The 19,069-nt window shown below is 41.8% G+C and overlaps 4 protein-coding genes and 1 non-coding gene across 5 annotated transcripts in view; 2 read left to right on the forward strand and 3 right to left on the reverse strand.

Annotated features, from left to right (window-relative positions):
- Positions 1–148: 148 nt before the first annotated feature.
- pcs (SH3 domain-binding protein parcas) lies at positions 149–11,503 on the forward strand. The gene is made up of 4 exons (XM_017163575.2): positions 149–657; positions 9,397–9,459; positions 9,518–9,695; positions 9,756–11,503. The coding sequence occupies exons 1-4, from the start codon at positions 619–621 to the stop codon at positions 10,907–10,909; spliced, it is 1,434 nt and encodes a 477-aa protein (XP_017019064.1). The 5' UTR covers positions 149–618; the 3' UTR covers positions 10,910–11,503.
- On the reverse strand, positions 3,479–3,560 carry TRNAL-AAG (transfer RNA leucine (anticodon AAG)). Its single transcript has one exon. It is a non-coding gene; the product is annotated as a tRNA-Leu (tRNA).
- Positions 7,544–11,973, reverse strand: LOC108072449 (SAM50-like protein CG7639). Its single transcript, XM_017163576.3, has 5 exons — positions 11,816–11,973; positions 8,802–9,320; positions 8,628–8,739; positions 8,000–8,558; positions 7,544–7,932 (listed from the first exon to the last, which is right to left on the reverse strand). The coding sequence occupies exons 2-5, from the start codon at positions 9,281–9,283 to the stop codon at positions 7,781–7,783; spliced, it is 1,305 nt and encodes a 434-aa protein (XP_017019065.1). The 5' UTR covers positions 9,284–9,320; positions 11,816–11,973; the 3' UTR covers positions 7,544–7,780.
- The window catches only part of hbs (hibris), a 41,196-nt gene continuing 34,049 nt past the window's right edge, over positions 11,923–19,069 (forward strand). The window contains exon 1 of the mRNA XM_070283805.1: positions 11,923–12,050. The gene's annotated coding sequence lies outside the window, so the exon portion shown is untranslated. The remainder of the gene's footprint in view (positions 12,051–19,069) is intronic.
- LOC108072411 (uncharacterized) lies at positions 12,345–13,600 on the reverse strand. Its single transcript, XM_017163515.3, has 2 exons — positions 13,284–13,600; positions 12,345–13,224 (listed from the first exon to the last, which is right to left on the reverse strand). Exons 1-2 carry the CDS (start codon positions 13,521–13,523, stop codon positions 12,514–12,516), a joined length of 951 nt encoding a protein of 316 aa, XP_017019004.1. The 5' UTR covers positions 13,524–13,600; the 3' UTR covers positions 12,345–12,513.

Consider the following 19,069-nt stretch of genomic DNA (forward strand, 5'->3'; position numbering starts at 1 on the left):
CGACAACCCTGGAAAAACGTAGTGCAAAAACGTAAGGGGTTTAAACCTTCGGTTGGCTTAGCCAAGTCTTCCACCCTTCTCATAACTTGTGCGTATTGTTTGGATTTTAATTTTAACTTTAATCTGGTAACATTAAAAATTTAGTTAATCTGGTAACACACTCGCGGTTGGACGCGTCTTTTTTTTAGGATAGTTTAGCATTTGTAAGCGAAATTAAGCAAATTCAGTGGCAGCGGAAGAGATGTAACGAGCGTTCGTTTGTTGATGCCTTTTATTTAGTTCTCAGTCGCCGCGTGTTCTCTATTCCTGGCACCCATGCAATTTTATTGTGAAACATTAAACGTAAAACGCAAAAGAAACGAGAAAAAAGGAACCGTTTAACAAATCGCTAGTTAACAACAAACACAAATTTACATAATATTGAAGAAAGCACAACTAAATTGAGGCGCACACACGGACACTGGAAAATAGACGCGACGCAGAGCCCGTGTGTGTGTGTATGCAAACAACAAGATTTAATTGAACGAAATGCAAGTGGTTTTCAATTGAAAAGCGGGCGACAGAAAAGTGAAAATTAGCACAGTTTTGCATATTTGTGATTGGTGAAAATCAGCGAAAATGTCGAGTGCAGAAGACGAGCTGGACCCGCAAATTCAGGTGAGTGTGTGTGTGTGTGCAAATATTTGGCAAAGCGCCTGTCTCTCTCTCTCTATCTTCCTCCTCTTTCTCTCCACCGTACCTGGCCGTGCCAAGTGATTTTTCTGTTACATAGAAAACACACGACAATAACAAATATCCAACTGCTGCCTTGGCACGTTGCTTTGTTTTTGATCTGTTTTTGTCACTTCCCTCTTTTTGTTCTCTCCCCACCCGCTTTCGTTGCACTTTTCGGTTTTAATTGGGGGAAATAGAGGAGGAACCTGCTGTTTTTGCATTCCACTTTGTTACACATTTATTGCATGAACCTTTTTCACGCTTTGTTGGCTCCCAAAAAAAACAAAAAATTCAAAATCAATTTAGTCAGCCTTTAAAGCAAATTGCTGGTTTCCTTTTCCTACGAAAACCGTTCATATATTGTGAAATGACGAAAGGACGAAGGAGAAACAGCATCACAAAGAGTGAGTGTCAAGTGACTGTTTCTTCTTATTTTGTTATCCCACGCACTCGGGAATTATTTGGGAATTTTCGCCTCTATATGGAAGTGAACTCTCGGTACCTAAATTGTATTCAAGTGCAGCTTGGTTATTGCTCTTTATCTTTTCCTTCGCTCCTCCTCTTTTGCTCTTTGCTTTTCGGGAGAGGAGGTATGCATACAAATTTAATAAATGGAAATACCAAAGCGCACACGCAACCTATACACGCCTTTGTTTTTGTTTTTATTTCGCATATTTTGTTTTTAATTTTATTTTGTGTCTTTCTTTTATGTTGTTGGCTGTGTGAGGCAACAATAGTCAGTGTCTTTGCATAAATCAAGATGTATTCGCTTATTCAACTACGCAAAACAATCGCCAAGTTGCACTCACAGGCGCTTAATGGCCTTAAATGGCGGAGTCTAGGAAAAAAAAAAACACATTTTCCTGGGGGAAACTAGAGACATTTAATCCCATTGAGAGTGTCAGAAAGAGAATACCACTTGGAGGTCTAATCCTTTTCGTAAAACGCAATAAAAGTGGAGAAATATTAATTAGAAATTTAATTTAACTATAAATTAATGTTTTTTAAAACATTACATGTTATATTATCACAGGAAAATCCTATGTAAATCACCTTTTGTATGCTTCAACATGTTTAATTTAATTTATTTTCCATTTAAAGTTATGATTTATACTTTGATTGTAATACAAAAAACCTTGATTTAATTTCAATGTCATGAATAACTATAAATAATCATCATAATTTGTTTACATTTTAAATTCTGTAATCGCTAAACATCTGTAAATATATTTATTCACTTCGAGCTAAGGTATTTTCCATTTAAAAAACACCTTTCTCCATCCGGGAACAGAACAATAAATATAAATTCCCTTTGTAAATATTCCCCGGTTCTACACAAAGAATATTCTCACCAATAATATCTATTTTTAAATGCAAATTCCTAGTGGGAGGCATGGTCGCATGCCGAGTAAAGTCATTAACAACATTTGATTTCTAACCACACACCACACACAGGCATGTGCGCATGTGACTTGATTGAAGCACTAGATAATGTCTGAAAATATATGTATGGGAATAAAATATATAGTATAGAAGAAATATACAGTATAGGCATCGTTGGAACCTCTTGAAACGAGAGAGATAGAGGCGATCGTTTTCTATAAACAATCATTTAGATGTGAGTTCCCTCCATAAACGAAAATGCCTTCGCTGAACCGAGAACTGTACCGAAAACCGGTCTGGAGAATGAGAATTCCCGCGAAAGCAACAACAAAAATATATTTCCAAAAACGCAAAATATTTTGTTTCGATTTTGCCAGATTTTTTTGTTATTATTTTTTGTTGGCTTCTTTCTCAATGTTTTTTATGCTCGACTTCCTCTTCAGACAAGCCAAGCCGGCTTTGTTGTTGCTTGCCTTCTATTTCCAATGATTTATCAATGAGCAGAGTGTGTTTTTTCTTCACTTTTTAGCGCGTGCAAAATTTGTTATCTTAAGAGATTTTTCGAGTTTCGATGACGACAAACCATAGACAAAAAATTGATAAAGCGGCGTTGTTGGCCCAAAGTCTATTTGATTTAAATCGTGTGTCTCGACAGATGTTTTATTGTTTCTTTCTCTATTTGTTGTCTTGTTTTTAAACACGCGTCAGTTGGCTGAAGAATAGTTATTTGCGTGCTTGGGGCTTTTATCTCTTGTCTTAATAAACTTTCTAAAGCCAAGCGAATGCATAATTAAGCGGCAATTATCGATTATACGTTAATTGCCTTTTCAGAGAAGCTATAGGGTAGCCTCTGGTATAGAAAATTAGTGAAACAATTTATAAATAAATTGTTTGCCTTGCCCCATTTGATAATGATAATTAGATTAGCAGGGGAAACTTTCTGCGCGCGTCGAAGTTGATAAAAATTCTACAAAATGACTAATGACTTTTGGCCTATTGGGTGCTCTGTGTTACGTAAGCAAGGTGGGAGAATTAGAGAACTTCAACGGAGGAGAAGGCGTCGTCTATGAATCAGAAAATCGTGCACGATAAAGTGAGTCAACTTTTGATTCAAATATTATATTATATAGTATATCAGGTGTCCCCCGAGAAGCTATTGTATTCTTTATCTTTTATTACGAATACGAACTGAGGTTTTTATCGTTTGGCAAGCTGTTCAAAGGTTATATCTCAAGATATTTGTCCACCTAAGCATATAATAAAATGTAAAATAAACCGTATTAAAGGTGGGAGTGCTTAATACTCCATTGTTTGCTCCTTTCATCATCAAATAAATAAAAAATAAAGTAAAAGCATTAAAAAAAAAGTTAATCTCTTTCTGTGGCAGCGGTGGGATTCGAACCCACGCCTCCGAGGAGACTGGTGCCTTAAACCAGCGCCTTAGACCGCTCGGCCACGCTACCCACGCCGAACCGTTCGTCCAGAAGTGCTACTCAGCGAAAGTCACTTGCTGTATATTCCCATTTTTTATTCATGGCAATGAAAGTGAAACCAACAACTGTAGGAAGTTTATTAAATACAAAATATGGTATATCATTGAGAGAAATAAAAAAGCAGATGCCTCCCTTTATCCGAGAGTTATTTACACAGTTTTGTAACCTTTCGTTGGGTGCAATCCCCCTAGGGGTTTCTCAACCACACCACCATCATCATAATCATCATCATAGCAGCCACCATCATCACTATTATCATCAATGAGGCATAACCACGGCTGCTACTTTCGTTGAAGCTGTTACAGCACATTATTTTCCATGCATTTTCAGATTTAATGAATTAATTTTGGCTTTGGCTTTGTTAGTTCATCGCCATCGTAGTCTCTGAATTGTTAATGACATTCAATGTACACAATTTGAACAAGGCACTACGGTTCAGTGAGCGGTCATTTCCTGCTTTATCAAATCAATAGTGATAGCGTTTTTAAAGAGGCAATCTTATCAGTCATGAACTTGTTGCTGCATTTCGAACTTTTGTTTATCGACAAATATACCAAGCAATTTAGTAGAGCTGCTAAAAGTTCGCTTGTACTTAAGTTAATATAATAAACCACATAAAGGTCACAGCTAAAAAGTTTCTTGGCAAAAGCAATTGAAAATAATTTATATAAAGTGGGACACACACTTCTAGAGAGTCTTCTCCAGAGAGTAGTTGTAGTTCGCCTGATTTCTGTGACTTTCTGCTCTTGCTCTCCATTCCATTCATTTATCATCATTGCAACTTTTCCAAGTTGACATAACTCTGAAGGGGGTAATTAAAAATATAAAAACTTTATGCGGTCAATTGCAATCGTCAAGCTACGTTGGACTTGGCTTATTTATTTTCGGGTCGCCTGACATTCGTTCACGCATCGCATAGCTTTTTCCTCTTTATATAACAATCTGTTGTTTTGACCTCTCCCAGTGGCGACTTTCTTTCAGGAGAGAAAATACTGTGTTTGTGCGTACTACTTTTATATATTATTTTCTTTTGGCTTCAAAAGCCCCAACCTTTGCGACAGTTTTTTCTTGTGACTGCCGCATTATTCCGCCCCGATGACGTACATTTCCGCTCGAGTTGAATGTCCTACAAGTTCCTGCGGCTTCCTCTTCTCGTTGGTTTTTTTTTGTTGCGCAACTCAAATCGATGTAAATTTCATGTAGGTTTCCATTACACTATTGGCATTTTCGCCAACTGAAGGGTGGTTCTTGTTTGACGGTCGCCGGCTGAGCGAGGGGAGAAAGCTGTCACCGCCAGATGTATGTAGGTCAGGTCGGCCCAGTTGGTCGGCATCACGCCACACCGGCGAAAAAAAGGCAGCTGGGCTGGGCTGGCGTCATTGCGGAATTGGAAAAACATTGAGCGGAACGGGGAGGAAGGACACCCTTAAAAGAGCTGGATGTGTCTGGGATGTAAGCTAATAAACAATCATGCAAGATGTATCAAGGGGTTAAAGCCATGGTTGTCATGGAAAATGAATAAGTAATGGCGAATTCTTATAACCTGAGGTAGCTCTAGTACTTGTGACACTTCTCTTATTGTTTTTGATGGGAATAAAATGCATAGAACATTAGTACAGGAAACTCAGGGGTTTTGTTGGGATAAATTAGGAATTTAAATTGAAACTTGAAACGTTACTTTTGATTTAGTTTTCTAGATGTTTCGAGGAGAGAATTTCCATCTTTTATCAATGAGACCAAGACATTTTATATTCTTAAGGTGTAAGATTTTCCTTTCCGTATTCCATATCTTACATTATTTATTCCTCTTTGTGACCTCCCTAAAAGGGAAACCCCTTTACATTCCCTGATATAACTCAATTAGAGTTAAATATAGCTCCTGCCCACATGTCTATGCCAACTAACTCCAGAGTCTGACGTGTCACTAGCCAAGTAGTCGTCATTCCCGATTTGATATCATAATATCCTTTTGCGTGGGTGGCGTCCCCATGTCTGTAGATTTGTTTGGGATCCTAACGAGCCACACTCACGTCATCTTTTCTAGGTTTTGTTTATAGCCAACAGACTACACAACACGCCTTGCCTCTAACCTTTCGCCTTTGATTGGCTTATTCATAGTCTGTGACTCAAGTTGAGCTTTAGCCGCCCTTTGGCGGAACGCGAAACTCTGACGAATGCAAAACAAAAGCGAAGCAAACCGTCCCCGCATCGCGTGTTATGGCGGCAACGTTTTTGGGGCCTCGTTCCATTTGGTTTTGACCCTGTTGTGAGCTTTAAATTTAATGTGCAAAATCAATAATTGTAGAGGAGTTCCCCGCGTGTACTGGCTGTGGAAAATGTAGATTAAGTTCTTTGGAAATATTTACACAGTCTTGTTCCCCCAATTGCAATTCTTTTCCATACATTTTAATTGTAGGGTTTGGGTACGAAGCTACGTTGCGAAAATATTTATACAATTTGCGCCGTCATTTCAACATTTAATTTATCCGAAAAAAATGCTCATTTGTTTGCTTGCTGATAATCAAATATTTTTTGCTGTCTTCAAAAAACACACACAGCTGCCTTCGCGGCGGTTAATAAACATGTTCACCTTTTTTCCAGTATTTACAATTGAATTGCATTGTAATAAAATGTTTTTATGGCATATTTACTCATTTGATTGTGCGTCATTGGCTGGAATCGAAGAGGTAGCTTGGTCCTAAGGTCTAGGGCCTTTAATCACAGCAGTCTTAATTGCTTTTGTGTGATTTTTTCCCTCCAATTCCAATCAATTGACTGAAAAGGGTTTTAAAAGAGAAGGGCTAACTTTTTGTTAGCCAAAAAGTTTGTTAGTTGCAAACGATCGAAACAAGTTGAAGCCTCGTTCCTTTGCCTGGCGAAAAATTCCAGGAAAGTTCAAGTGTTGAAATGTGTTCATCTGCAGCGGATGCTCTCAAACTGGTTTGGTTTGTTTACACAGAAAACCAGTTTTTGTAGGAGGCTTCGCTCGCACTTGGCTTTGTCTGGGCTCTTAAATCAATCTCGATTACAGAGGCAACTCGAGCGTGCCCTTACCAAAAAGCTCCCACTTCTTCGGTTTATGTTGTATCTTGTATGTATGTCCGGGATGTGGAGAAATGTTCAGAGCGGACACGATAAAAATCAAACTGGGACAGGCCTTAATAAAAGCCGCCATAAAAAAGGGGCAGACATAACAAAACAAAACGAAAAAATTATAATTAAAACCTGTTTTTTTTTCGACCACAAAATGCCGTGGGTCCCGAACTGAAAATTCCAAAACAAAACAAAAAAAAAGCCCAAAACGAAAAACTGCAGTTCAGCGATCCATGAACACAAGTCCACCGGCGGTTGTCCCCTGTAAAAATGCACATGTTAATGGGTAAAATCAACAAACCTGACACTTGGAGAGACCTTTTGCTAAATTGTTAAATATTTTAACAACAAAAATCAGTTGTACTTTTTGAGAGGGGGTTTCAAGTATTCAGGCTTTAAGTTGTTGATTAAAGTGAAAGATAAATAAGTGGAATTGAAATAATATATTGCTTAGAGCTTCAGTTTTTAAGTACAGGATGACTATATAAATTTTACTCGCTTAAAAATTGTTATTTATCGATTCCTTAATTACTTTTTAAAGTGCCTGTAAATGTTTTGTTTTTATTAAAATGTTAACCTTGAATATATTATTTTGATACAAGTATAATTAGCTTCTCCTCTGGAAAACCCAATGCATAAATCTATATATTAAAGTTGCTCATTATGTATTTGAAATAAATCGATATTCTGCTTAAATTGAAATAATCTGAAAACGAAATATATAGATGTATTGAGAATATCGATATTTTCGATATTTAAGATTTCGAAACATCGAAGTTTTCCCTCTCAATAAATTAAAATATACTTTCATTTCGTTTTACATTTTTGTTTTTTTTTTTTATTTTATTTGTTTAACATTTCGTTTTACGTATGTACACGCCTTAGGAACTACTTAAATGATCGCTGGGACTACGAATAAATTTGCAGAGAAAAATAATAGAAATGCATTGAACATAGAATACGGAACAGAATCTCTAAGCACTCGTGATAGTTGGGACAGGGCAGCCATTTGTTGTAGATTAGAATTAGTTTGTTGCTGTTGGGTTGTGACTCTCATGGCTTTTGCTAGGATTTAATCCAGTCATTGGAGCTGATCTCTACACAAACTCGTAGCCAATGCCAAACTGGAAACCGTTGGTGATCTTATCCGTGGCCTGGCGTTTCACAGGGATGCAATAGTTGAGTTCAATGCGTGCTCGTTCCGCCAACTTGACAGCCAGACCCATGCCAAAGGAACTGCGCATATTTTCTGCGAAATAAAATATAATTAAAAATAAGTAAAGTAAAATAGATGATAATTGGTAGCTTAAACAAACCTGTGGTAAAGCTATTACTGTTGCCCAGGTTGTAGAAGAAATGCATCCTAAAGTGACTGGCCAGGTTCTTGAAGACTCCGGCAAAGGGTAAAGGCGCCCATAGATGTGCGCCCGTCGCCCAGAAAGTCTGTGCCCCAATGGGCGTACCATCAATCACGGGTCCAGCTCCTCCAAACTTAAATCCTCGCAGAGTCAAGGGGCCGCCGCAGTAGAACAACGAACTCAGGGGCAGCTGTGTTGTCTGTTTGGTCTCCTTGAGGACACCAACACGACCGCAAAACTGTGCCACCAGGCCGGCAAACAGCGACACATTCACCTCTCCGTGGGCCGTGCTGCTGGTGTAGGCGATATTGCCACCCAATCCGCAATACTCGTTGACCGACTTGAGCAGAACTCCGCGGGTGGGGAATACATTGCCATCCCGATTGTCGTAGATCACGGAGTAGCGCAGCAGCGAGGCCAGCTTGGGTCCGCAGTGATCGCGAATGCCGAAGGGCACCGATTTGTTGAGGAGTCCCACTTCCCTGATGGAGTTCTCGTACTGCAGGGAGTGGGTCAACTGGAATTGAGAGGAATATTACATTAATTCAAGAGTTTTATAAAGTTAAATGTAGGTTTTTATACTTACATCCACGCCCAGCATAGTGTGTGCCGAAAAGTCCACCAAATAGCCTAGATTTGTGGATTGAAATGAGCTGATGTCGAATCTATCAGTTTGTCTAAACAGGCTGAAGGATACTCTAAAAGAAAAGAAATAACCATAAATTATAGTAGAATTTCTAAGAATATTTCACCTCCTTACTCGGGTCGGTTTTCCATGAAACGCGTGTGGAAAAAGGGTTTCCAGAACTTTAGCTGCAAATCATTGGCCCTTGTGCTGCTATAGCTGCCCTGCAGTGAGATGCTCTCCCCACGCCCAAAGATATTCGGGATGGTCAGCTCTGTTCGTAGAGATCCCTCGTTCTGGCCAATCTCTGTGCCCGCCGAACCCATCATGCGCGAGTACTCGTTGCCCTTGAAGGTCACCTCGTAGCCCTGCGGTGAGGCATCTGATCCCCGGCTTATGTCAATGTGCACGCTCACATCCTTGAAGATGCCCAGCTCGTGTAGGTAGGACTTGGCGGACATGGCCTCCAACATTAGATCCTGGAAGTTATTGGCCTTGAAAAGGGCATCGGCTGCCCTCATCACATAGTCGCTGTGGGTGCGCAGCAGGCCGCTTACATTGACACGATCCACGCGAGCGTATATCTTGCTCAGATCATATTTTGAGTCCTTGGACATCTTGGAGGTTTCGGTGGGCAGGTGTCGTAGGGAAATACTGCAAGGAAGGGGAACAGAATTAGCATTATATCTTTTTAAAGTAAACTTATCGTTTTCACTTTAATCTTTTGCAGATTGAACTGGAGAATCTCAATAGTGCAACCGATGAGATTAATAAGCTTGAAATCGAACTGGAGGTAAACTTAATTTAACATTTACCTTAAACTTTATACTAAATATTTTCTACTTTCCAAGGAGGCTAATTCCACATTTCGCATTCTGCTGAATGAATCTACGCGTCGCCTGAAGCTTTCCTCGAAAAAGTTAGGCAGCTGCATAGAGAAGGCTCGCCCCTACTACGAGTCCTTGGACAAGGCACGCGAAGCACAAATCGAATGCCAGCAGGCGGCAGTCAAGTTCCAGCGAGCAAATGGTGAGTATAGAGAGTACCCACCATAAACCACATTTAACTCTTATCCCCCTCCACCCTCAGAAATCCATGCTGCAGCCAAGGAAACGGTGGCGCTGGCCGAACAACGTTTCATGTCCAACTCGCACGAATGGCAATTCGACAATGCCTGGCAGGAGATGCTCAACCATGCCACCCAAAAGGTGATGGATGCCGAAACACAAAAGGCCGACTGCCATGCGGAGCACCAGCGGCGCACCCGGCTCTTTCACACCGCCGAGCAGAAGGTGCAGCAGCTGGAGGATCGCTATCGGCGTAGCATCAACAAGTCACGTCCATATTTCGAAGAGAAGCAGGTCTGCCAGGATCAGCTGCAGACGCAGAAGAATCGCATACAGGAGCTGCAACAGCAGGTGGCCGGTGCCAAGAGCACCTACTCAACAGCGCTGCGTAATCTGGAGCGGATCAGCGAGGATATACACAGACAGAGGGGGGATTTTCCCACTCCGACGGGACCCCGCGAGCCAGGTGTCGGCGCCGAGTTAAATTCCCCGACTTCCAGTGCTTTACCCTCGCTGCCGGACTTCCAGATGGAGCTGGAGAAGTGTGACTATCCCTCTATTGCCGGCAGCCAGATGTCCTTGGGTGCTAAGACGCCACAAACAGCTGCGGAAACAGAGGATGAGGAGGATGCCTGCGACTACGACGAGACGGGGGCGGGAGAACTGCGAGGTGTGGTGGACGAGCGGGATTTGGAGGCGCTGCGACAGAAGGTCAAGATACTGGCCGTGCGTCCCATCGAGGGCGGAGATGGCCAGCAGCAGAATGATGTGTGGGAGCACGAACTGAAGGCCACTGTGGATAAACTGGATAACTTGATGATGCGTAAGGAGGCGGCCAAGAGGCAGCAAAGCAACCGCTTGAAGGCCACCGAGCAGCGACCCGATTCCCTGGGCGCCGAGGCCCTGAAACGTCACAGCGACGAGGTCCAGGTGAAGGTCACCGTGGCCACCGCCAGCTTGCCAGTCACACCCCACCACCAGCAGCAGCAGATGCATCACTTAGCACCGCCCACGCCCATCAAGAAGCTGCAGCAGCAGCTGGCACCCTTGCCCTCGGTGAATGTCTCCATGCGGGAGCTGCCCCTGTTGGCACGGCTATCCAACGAGCTCCTCGATCGCAGCAGTGCTGCGCTGGGGGGAGTGCGCAAGACGCTGCGCCGGCGCTCTCTGGAATAGTGAGGAGCCGCCAGGGGCAGAGGAGGTGCCATTCGCCAGCAGCCCCATATCATCAGATTTGTTTATATTAAATGAATAGTGAATAACAATTGTAAAACGTTAAATGCCGCATTTAAATGTGCACCAACTCTCAATAAGTCTACACGCGATAAACACATATATTTTCTTATAAATGTTGATTACATTCTAATCTAATATGTCTCCGTACTTGTTTCTCACTGTTGAATACTTTAACTAAATGTAATGTGAATGTTTTGTGATTTGAGAGAGCAAAAAGAAAATGGATTGAAAACCACAATAAGCAGCTTTAAGTTAATGTTTAAACTATTGAAAAACCAAGCAGACTCACTAATTTAAATCCCATTGGGCACATGCACTAAATAGTTTAGCCTAAAAATACGCCGGAACTCTGAATAAAGCCCATGTAACGAATTCAATTAGATAACTAAGTGTGAAACTCTCAAAGTAAACATGTAGTGAATGGAATGCGAAAAGGTCTAGAGACCTGCTCGGTGCCCTCAAGAAGAAGGGAAGGAAGTAAAAGTATTTGAAACATGAAGTAATAAAAACTTGCATTCTAATTCTAAATGAAAAGTGTGTGTTATTACTTGAGGGGGTTGGAATTTTTAATAAAAATATGCTAATTTATACAATAATATTGAATATTTCGAGGTGCTTTTGGGGCACTTTGGAAGTCTAGGAATTTCATCTGGTAAAGACCTCTTTTCGTAATGCCCTTGCAGTTAAAATAGTGACAGGATTGCTATATAAACATCCATATATCAACGACATATGCTAAAAACTACCAAATGATGTCATTTTGCCTGCATTTTGAGCGAAACACAAAATTCCGGCCCCCCCAAAATTATGTAAGGCCCCGCTTGCAAAGGCCACCAGCTGACTTACCTCTAAACTCGTACCGCCACAGCTGGCTGGGTGGTTGCACTCGCGAATTTGGGATTTGGTTTTCACTAGTGTTACGAGCAACTACAAAATATATACACTACGCGGGCGGCACGGAAAATATTACCCGATTTCCTTTTCGAACGCGTGCGGCAACAAAAAATCAACAAGCTGCTTCTTCTACCTGCCAGTGCTGGCGATTAACAGCTAAAAAGTAGCTAGATTTGGCTATAAAAGAGTGAGTAATTAATAATAATAATAAATTTATAACATTAAGAAAGCAATTTTTACAAGTATATTCAAACGTACATATACATTTTGATGTTATACTTTAATAATAATTATTATGTATTTCGCATTTTATCTTATTTTCTATAATAAAACAAAACCAGCGTAAAAAATAGCCAACTTGTTATCACAGTCGTTTTATCGATAATTTGAAAAGGTCCCACTAAAAGAAAAAACAAAAACAATTTAAAAATGTTATTATAATGCAAGTTTAATATAAACTTTTCCAAGAAAACAAAGTACATTTCGTTTGTTTATATGCCAATATATTAACCTAACTTTAAACTGTAGAATTTCTCACATTTTTGGTTAGATTATTTTAGGCAAAGTGGAAATGATAATTAAATTTAAATACTTATGGGCTTTATCGTTTAATTCCTATCTTACAACTATCAGCCAACGAACGCTACGAACTACTGTTTGGTTAGTTTGGTGCATCGGATGCCCTTAGACTGCAGCTTGCGCATTATGTCCAGGGCCTCCTGGTTTTTGGTTGAACTCTCCGCGGCCGGCGGAGTGACATTCAGAAGGGTATTTCCCCTTTTCACCTCCACGCCGCAGGCTCTCAGCTTGTTGAGGATTTTCTGGGTGCCATCCATCGGTATGCTCACCATGGGAAGCTGTGATTGAGATGTCTTGGGGGGAGTCACTGGAGTTGTCTTTGGCGGTGATGGTGGCGTCTGCTTAGAAGGTAGTCGAGATGTTCGCTCCGCTCCTGATGCTGCAGTTGGACTCCTTTTCGGGGGGGCCTCCGTCATGCGCTTGAGCTGCTCCATTACAGCGGGCGCCAGAATGGGTTCCTTCGTTTTCGTTTTCACCGTTGGAGTCTGAGTCACTGGCTGGCCGCCGGTGCTACGCGTCTTTCGCTGTTGCTGGGCAGTGAGGATTGGCCGGCGCAGAGTGTTAAGAGTGCGGGGACGCTTCGCTGGCAGCTCTTCCTCATCAGGTTCATCCTTCGGCAGCTGCAGCTCGATCTCCACCACATTCTCCTTGGCCAGGTCGGATTTGGCCTTTGGTGGACTGAGACTGGGTTTGGGATCGGTGTACCAGCGCGGATCCTCTAACTCCGCCTCCAAGTCGAAGGTGCTGGAGCTCCGCACCGCGTCGATGTCGTAGATGTGGAGCTGGGGTTGAAAATGAGAGCCAAGTTAGTGGATTCGTGTTAGACGCAACTAATCCTTACCTCCTGCCTGCCATTCACGTGCTTCGTCTCCCGCTTGGAATCGTCGTAGCTAAGCAGATCCGTAGGAGCCACTATGTGCCTTAGTCCGGAGCAGTCGGCCAAGTGCTTTTGGAACGCCTCAAAGGTCATAAAATGACGCTCGCAGCTGCGACAAAGCATTAGTATGCGTTTTTGCTCGTCGCACAACACATCGGCCAGTCTCACGGCTCGCAGCGACTTTAGTTTTCGTGCCCCGTTCATTTGTTATTAACAAATTCGCGCCACAAAGTCTTAGGAAAACGCTATTTTGTTGTTTTGCTCGCTCAGTGTGACCAGACAGTACAAATGCAGAAAACATTGATGGAAACATCGATGATTTAAAGCCTTTTTATCGACTGCTTTGATAACTGCTTGATTTTTTTGACTTGATGCGCGCGTAATTTAACTGTTATTAATCGATTTCAAAAAATGATAAAGATAAAGTTAAAATATCTAAATATTTTCTGCATTGCTTTAATTTATTTAATTTAAAAAATTCCCCAAAATAACTGAATAATTAATAAGGAATAAATTGTACTTTGTAAGGAATACATTTTATAACTGACAAAATATACATATGTATTAAGTGATATTCTATTAGACAAAATTTTAAAGTAAAGTAAACTTCTAAAAATATAAATAAATACTTCAACTTTGTGGACTTCCAGCTAAAAATACAATTGAAAATCTCCAACATCGCATTTATCAGACTTGAAATATATACATATAAACGTCGCCTTTTTTTCGGCTGATATTACTATATAATGGCAGCTTTTTTCCCTGTTGTTTCACCGAATGACTGGATATATTTTCGACAGCTTCTGGCTTTTGTAGCCTTTGATTAACGCCCATGCAATTGAAATTAAATCGCTTGCAAATGATTCGCATGCCCGCTGAAAAAACCGGCGAGTAGAGAATCAGGAAAACCCCATCGTTTATGCAGCTGAGGGGCCGTGTGCCATTTGTAAACTTTGGCGGTGCCTTTTTTCCAGCCATATGCAACGTACATTTTGTACATTGTCTGATTTTGACTCCAACTGTGATGTCTGTCTAGTGGGCGGAAGAAAAAACGAGAAATCGAGGGGGTTACCCTTTAATTTTTTGCCTGTCACGCCACTTGTATATTATCACTTTTTGTAATGTTCCGAATAACGACGAGGTCGTCGTCGTCGGACCATGTGCCGCATAATCACCTGGCATCCCACCTGCACCTCGACTCGCTGTCAGATCCTGCCCCAGTTTTTTGCTTTTTCTGTATCATTGTAAGGACTTTAGGAACTTTAAAGGGGCATCTCGCTTACGCCAGGAAATTGCATGCATCGGGTAAGGGACTCCAAAAACTGGGCAACAGCAATTGGATGAAGTTGCCAATGACGATGTTGCTGATGATGCTCCTCCTGATGCCGTAGCTGTTGCTATTCCTGCATGCAATTAAGCCAGGGACGAGGCACACAACTTGCCACTCTGTGTGTCCCAAAACTGCAAGCTGACCATGCAAATTACGTTGCCCACACGCGCCCTTACTCCCTCACCCTCACCTACTCACACACTCACACGCATTCCTGTCGCCTCGTTTGGGGGTTTCAGCATTTCGGCATTTCGGGGCTTCCCCGGCGTTTGAGTGATGCTGCGACCAAGGAGCCACCGGCAACTAGCAACCTGCAACCAGCTAGCAGGTCCAGGACTGCCACTGCCAAAAGCTAAGTTAAATGGACTTGCGGTGCACTCGAGCAGCTAGCACAGCCACAGCTACAGTGGGACTCCCTATAAATGTTATATACCTACATAAGAAATTCCAAACATAAATTATATAAAATTTGTTTATGATTATTCCCGTCTTAAAGTTCTATAATAGGAGTGACAATAATGGATATTTTGAGTCCAAAATCCTTTACAAAACAAGTTTAGGAAATGGTTTTCCTTAGGCAATCCCTACTGTACTCCTCATATGCAGATTGAAGTGCCGTCCATGTCAAGGTAGCGTCTGCAGCTTTGGCCAGTAGATTAAATTAAACGTGGCAAAGGCGACGGCGCCAGAGGACGACGAGACACAACCGGAGCCGGAGCTGGAGCCAGAACCCTAGGCTAGGGCTGGGACTCGTACTGCCATGCGCCATGCAGGAGGAGCAACTGCAGCCATGCAACGGCAATGGCAACAACATTAAACGTGTTTACACCATGTCCGACCAGTTGATATGCCAACTGGGCCCGACCTCGCCTCCTCCTCCTACTCCGGCGCATACAGATGCGTAGCCAAGCATGAACTGCTCTTGGACAATGAACACATGCCATGCCCGGGCATTTCCACCTAACACCCACCCACCCAGCCAGGCGGCCCCTTGACTATTGTCCTGCTTTTTGTTTACTGTTTTCCGAGGGGTTTCGCAAGCGAGTGAACTGGCTACAAAAAAAAGTGGGGAAAAAAGAAAGGGAAAACCAACAAAGAATCACAATCACTGCATCCTTGCAGGTGCCGCTGCTGTCATAATACAATGGAAAAGCTGGCGCTACAATTGCCGCACACAGTTGTTGTTTTCCCATAGTTGTGGGCTGCGAATTAACCCCACACACCCACTCGTACGCCTTTCCTTGGCTTTTCTGCAGTGCAGCGCAGCTATGGTGTCTTGGTGACCACGTTTTCGCACAAAAGTGCTGCATACTTTCAGTTGTCACAGGACATAGCAGCACCTTATGTGCGTGTGTGTGTGTCGCCATGTGTTAAGTTAAGTAAGTTCGGCCAAGTGGCTCCGCTCTCCCTCTCTCTCTCTCTCTCTTGGCACTTGGCCTGTCACTTAGGCTAAGCATCAGGAAAGTGCCATTTTTCATCTGAAACTACCGCAAAAACATTGATTCCAACATGCTCAGAGCTGGGCTTTCGGGGGGATTATAAGCCTTATCCTCTGGCCTTAGCACATGTGGCTAGAAAATCCCTGTCCAGCTATTAGCCATTCATTAAAATTGCAATCCATACTGCAAACTGGCTTATAATTTACATATTCCACAGGTTTAAAGGGGTTTTTGGAGAGGGATTTAAGTTTTAAGAGAATTGTTTTAAAGTGTATTTTAAAGATTTAGTTGTATTTATGGGAAAAACCTTTAAATTTTAAATAGTAAACTTTATTGTAAATCTACTTTAAGTTTAGTTAGTTTTCAATCTAACTTTAAACTTTGAATTTAAAGTCTTAAACCTTAAATTTATTTGTAAAACTTCAACATAAATTCTTAATTATTTTCCCCAGCTTTTTAATTCATCTCCGAGAAAGTGTTGAGGTAACTTTTCCCTCTCCGAGAAAAATAAACTTTCAACGAGAGGAGGAATTGAGGAATTGTTAAACTCTCAACCTGCCAGGGGCAACCTGCAAGTTGCAACTGTCTCACCGTCGTCAGTTTAGCCGCAGGAATCAAAGTCCAAATATTACGCTCATTTATTGACGGTCGGCAAACACAGGCGAGAAGTCAAATGAAATTGCTATAAACGATGGACCGACCAACTTTCCCACCACCCCCCACCACCCCTCGACCAGGATACCAGCTCTGGCTCTCCTGTTCTATTGACAGACAGCAGTCAGTGGCATGTGTTTGTGCCGAAGGACGACCGGGTCTAGGGGAAGATTTCCTGGCCCGGAGGAGAGCATAGCTTAGGCTACGGCTGCAACAATTGCAGGAGATCGGCAATTTCCTGCTTGCCTCGCAGGCAACTTGATTACAAAGCACAAAAATCAATAGGAAATGCAGTTAAATATTTTGCAAGCCGAAATAATTGCACATCTGCAGGCAGGCAGGTGAGATGAGCTGAGAGTGAAGGGAATGTGACTGTGGAGTCGCACTATAAATGCAGCCAGCTGTCCGAAATTATTTAATTAAAAGCCAAAACTGAAGCTACGGCCAAAGTTGGCCAAGGAGATGTTACCCAGCTGTAAGCAGAGCGAAAAACTTATGGATCATTGCAAACTTTCGTCCGTCTTTTGGATGTATTTTTTCCCCAAACTCCACAGAGCCTGAGCCCGAGTCTGAGCCTGAGTCTGAGTCTGAGCCGGAGCTGAGCAGGTGAAAAAGTTTTCCAGCAGCCTTCAACTTGTTAAACAATTTTCGTATATATTTTCGACAAGTTTACGGCAAGTGTGTGTGAGGACGGTTAAAAATCTTGAGGAGTTCGGGGGGAGAAAAATACAAGCAGCATCTTCAGCTGGCTTTTGGCTCTGACTTGGCCTGTCTATCTGCGATTCCCGCTTCTGACTGGCAACTTTTTGCCAGACAATTTTTCTGGCGCTTTGCATGTCAGTGAAGGCAAGGCAAGGCTGCAGAGGAGTTACAGTCCCGGCCAGAATCTCATCCCTCATCGTTTGCTGCTAAGCTGCTGAGCGTTGAGCGCCCCGGCAATATGCAATTGAATTTGCAAGGATCTGGATATCCTTGCCGGCCAGGTTCTCTCGGATAACACTACGAAATACCATAAAGTGTGCGCTTAAAGGAGTAACGATATCAATAATAAATAGCCGCTTTCTAGGAATTCATGCAACACAAGCCAGTGTGCCTGGTAGAAAACACAACAAAAAAAGGAGAAAACATATCAAAAACAGGGGGTTTTGCCTCTGGCCAACTATTAAATTGGCCAGCTTAAACGTAGTCTATATAATAAATTGATGGCTTTAACCAGGCTCCGGGGCAGGGAGGCGGAAATTTAAGAAATTTCATCCTGGAATTTAAAGCGTTCGTGTTTGGGGCCAGGCAAGAGCATAATTTACATATTGTCGGCCTCAGTCGGCAATTTAATGCGAACAATCAAATAATTTCGATCCTTGTGGCTTGTCTTAAAATGTCCTGCCAGCGGTAAAATAGCAATTTAATTATTTAATGGCTTTTCTTTGCAGTTTATTTAATGGCTTAAAAGTCAAGAACACAAGGAGGTTTTTAGTTTTCTAAAAAAAATAGTTTTAAGCTGTAATTTAAATAAAGAAATCAGAGGAAATCCTAGTTTTTGAGGGAAAGTTTGATGTCTTATTTAGTAAAAAAATAAATATAAATTAAATATAAATTAATATATTTTTTACGATTTATCAAACCAATAAGACGAAAAAAATAAGTGAAGGAGCCATTTGCGACCCTATAAATCATATATATTCTTGATCAGCATTAAAAACCGAGTCAATCTAGCCATGTCTGGTGAAAAATAAAAATTTTAATTTTTTTAAATTTTAAATTGAGTATACAGTGTTATTAACCTAATAAAAACTAGCAAAGAAAAGCTTTCCGAATGGAAATTAATGAATTTTTGGCAGAGTTATGATGGATTTCCTGTACGACAAGGATATATAAACTTCAACTTTCTAAAGTTCATTTTCCTTCTTGTTTTCCTTCAATTATATACCAATTCTGCAATCTAAAATGTTGAAGATCCAACTGTAATCTATCAGAAAGCAAACCAATTCCAACTCCCCCAGCTCAACCGCAAAACCTTAAAAATTATAAATGAGCTTAAGCACCTCTATATTCCATATACCACCTCCGTAGAGCCGCACTGCGGGGATAATAGAAAACCCATTTTGGCCGGCAAAGAGTGCAAGGTACGACCCAGCAACGACGACGACGACGGCCATGGTAAACAGCAAAATCAACCGGCAAAAAGTAATCACCAATAAACGACAGTCGGAGAGCAGGCGGGCACAAATATTTGCCCGAAAGTAGACAACAATAAATGACAGCTCGCACACACTCAGTGCGCCGTGTTGGTAGTACGTTTTGCCAGCTTTTCCGAACCATTTTTCCCC

The sequence above is a fragment of the Drosophila kikkawai genome, chromosome 2R (assembly GCF_030179895.1).
Source record: "Drosophila kikkawai strain 14028-0561.14 chromosome 2R, DkikHiC1v2, whole genome shotgun sequence".
Taxonomy (NCBI): domain Eukaryota; kingdom Metazoa; phylum Arthropoda; class Insecta; order Diptera; family Drosophilidae; genus Drosophila; species Drosophila kikkawai.

Excerpts from the sequence above, each read along its gene's own strand:
- pcs (XM_017163575.2), top strand. The coding sequence starts at position 619 with ATGTCGAGTGCAGAAGACGAGCTGGACCCGCAAATTCAG. Across the intron at positions 658-9,396 it reads AGCTGGACCCGCAAATTCAG|ATTGAACTGGAGAATCTCAA; the intron begins GTGAGTGTGTGT and ends AATCTTTTGCAG. Across the intron at positions 9,696-9,755 it reads CAAGTTCCAGCGAGCAAATG|AAATCCATGCTGCAGCCAAG; the intron begins GTGAGTATAGAG and ends CTCCACCCTCAG.
- LOC108072449 (XM_017163576.3), bottom strand. The coding sequence starts at position 9,283 with ATGTCCAAGGACTCAAAATATGATCTGAGCAAGATATACGCTCGCGTG. Across the intron at positions 8,740-8,801 it reads TTCATGGAAAACCGACCCGA|AGTATCCTTCAGCCTGTTTA; the intron begins GTAAGGAGGTGA and ends CTTTTCTTTTAG. Across the intron at positions 7,933-7,999 it reads CAGTAATAGCTTTACCACAG|AAAATATGCGCAGTTCCTTT; the intron begins GTTTGTTTAAGC and ends TTTATTTCGCAG.
- LOC108072411 (XM_017163515.3), bottom strand. The coding sequence starts at position 13,523 with ATGAACGGGGCACGAAAACTAAAGTCGCTGCGAGCCGTGAGACTGGCC. Across the intron at positions 13,225-13,283 it reads ACGTGAATGGCAGGCAGGAG|CTCCACATCTACGACATCGA; the intron begins GTAAGGATTAGT and ends TTTCAACCCCAG.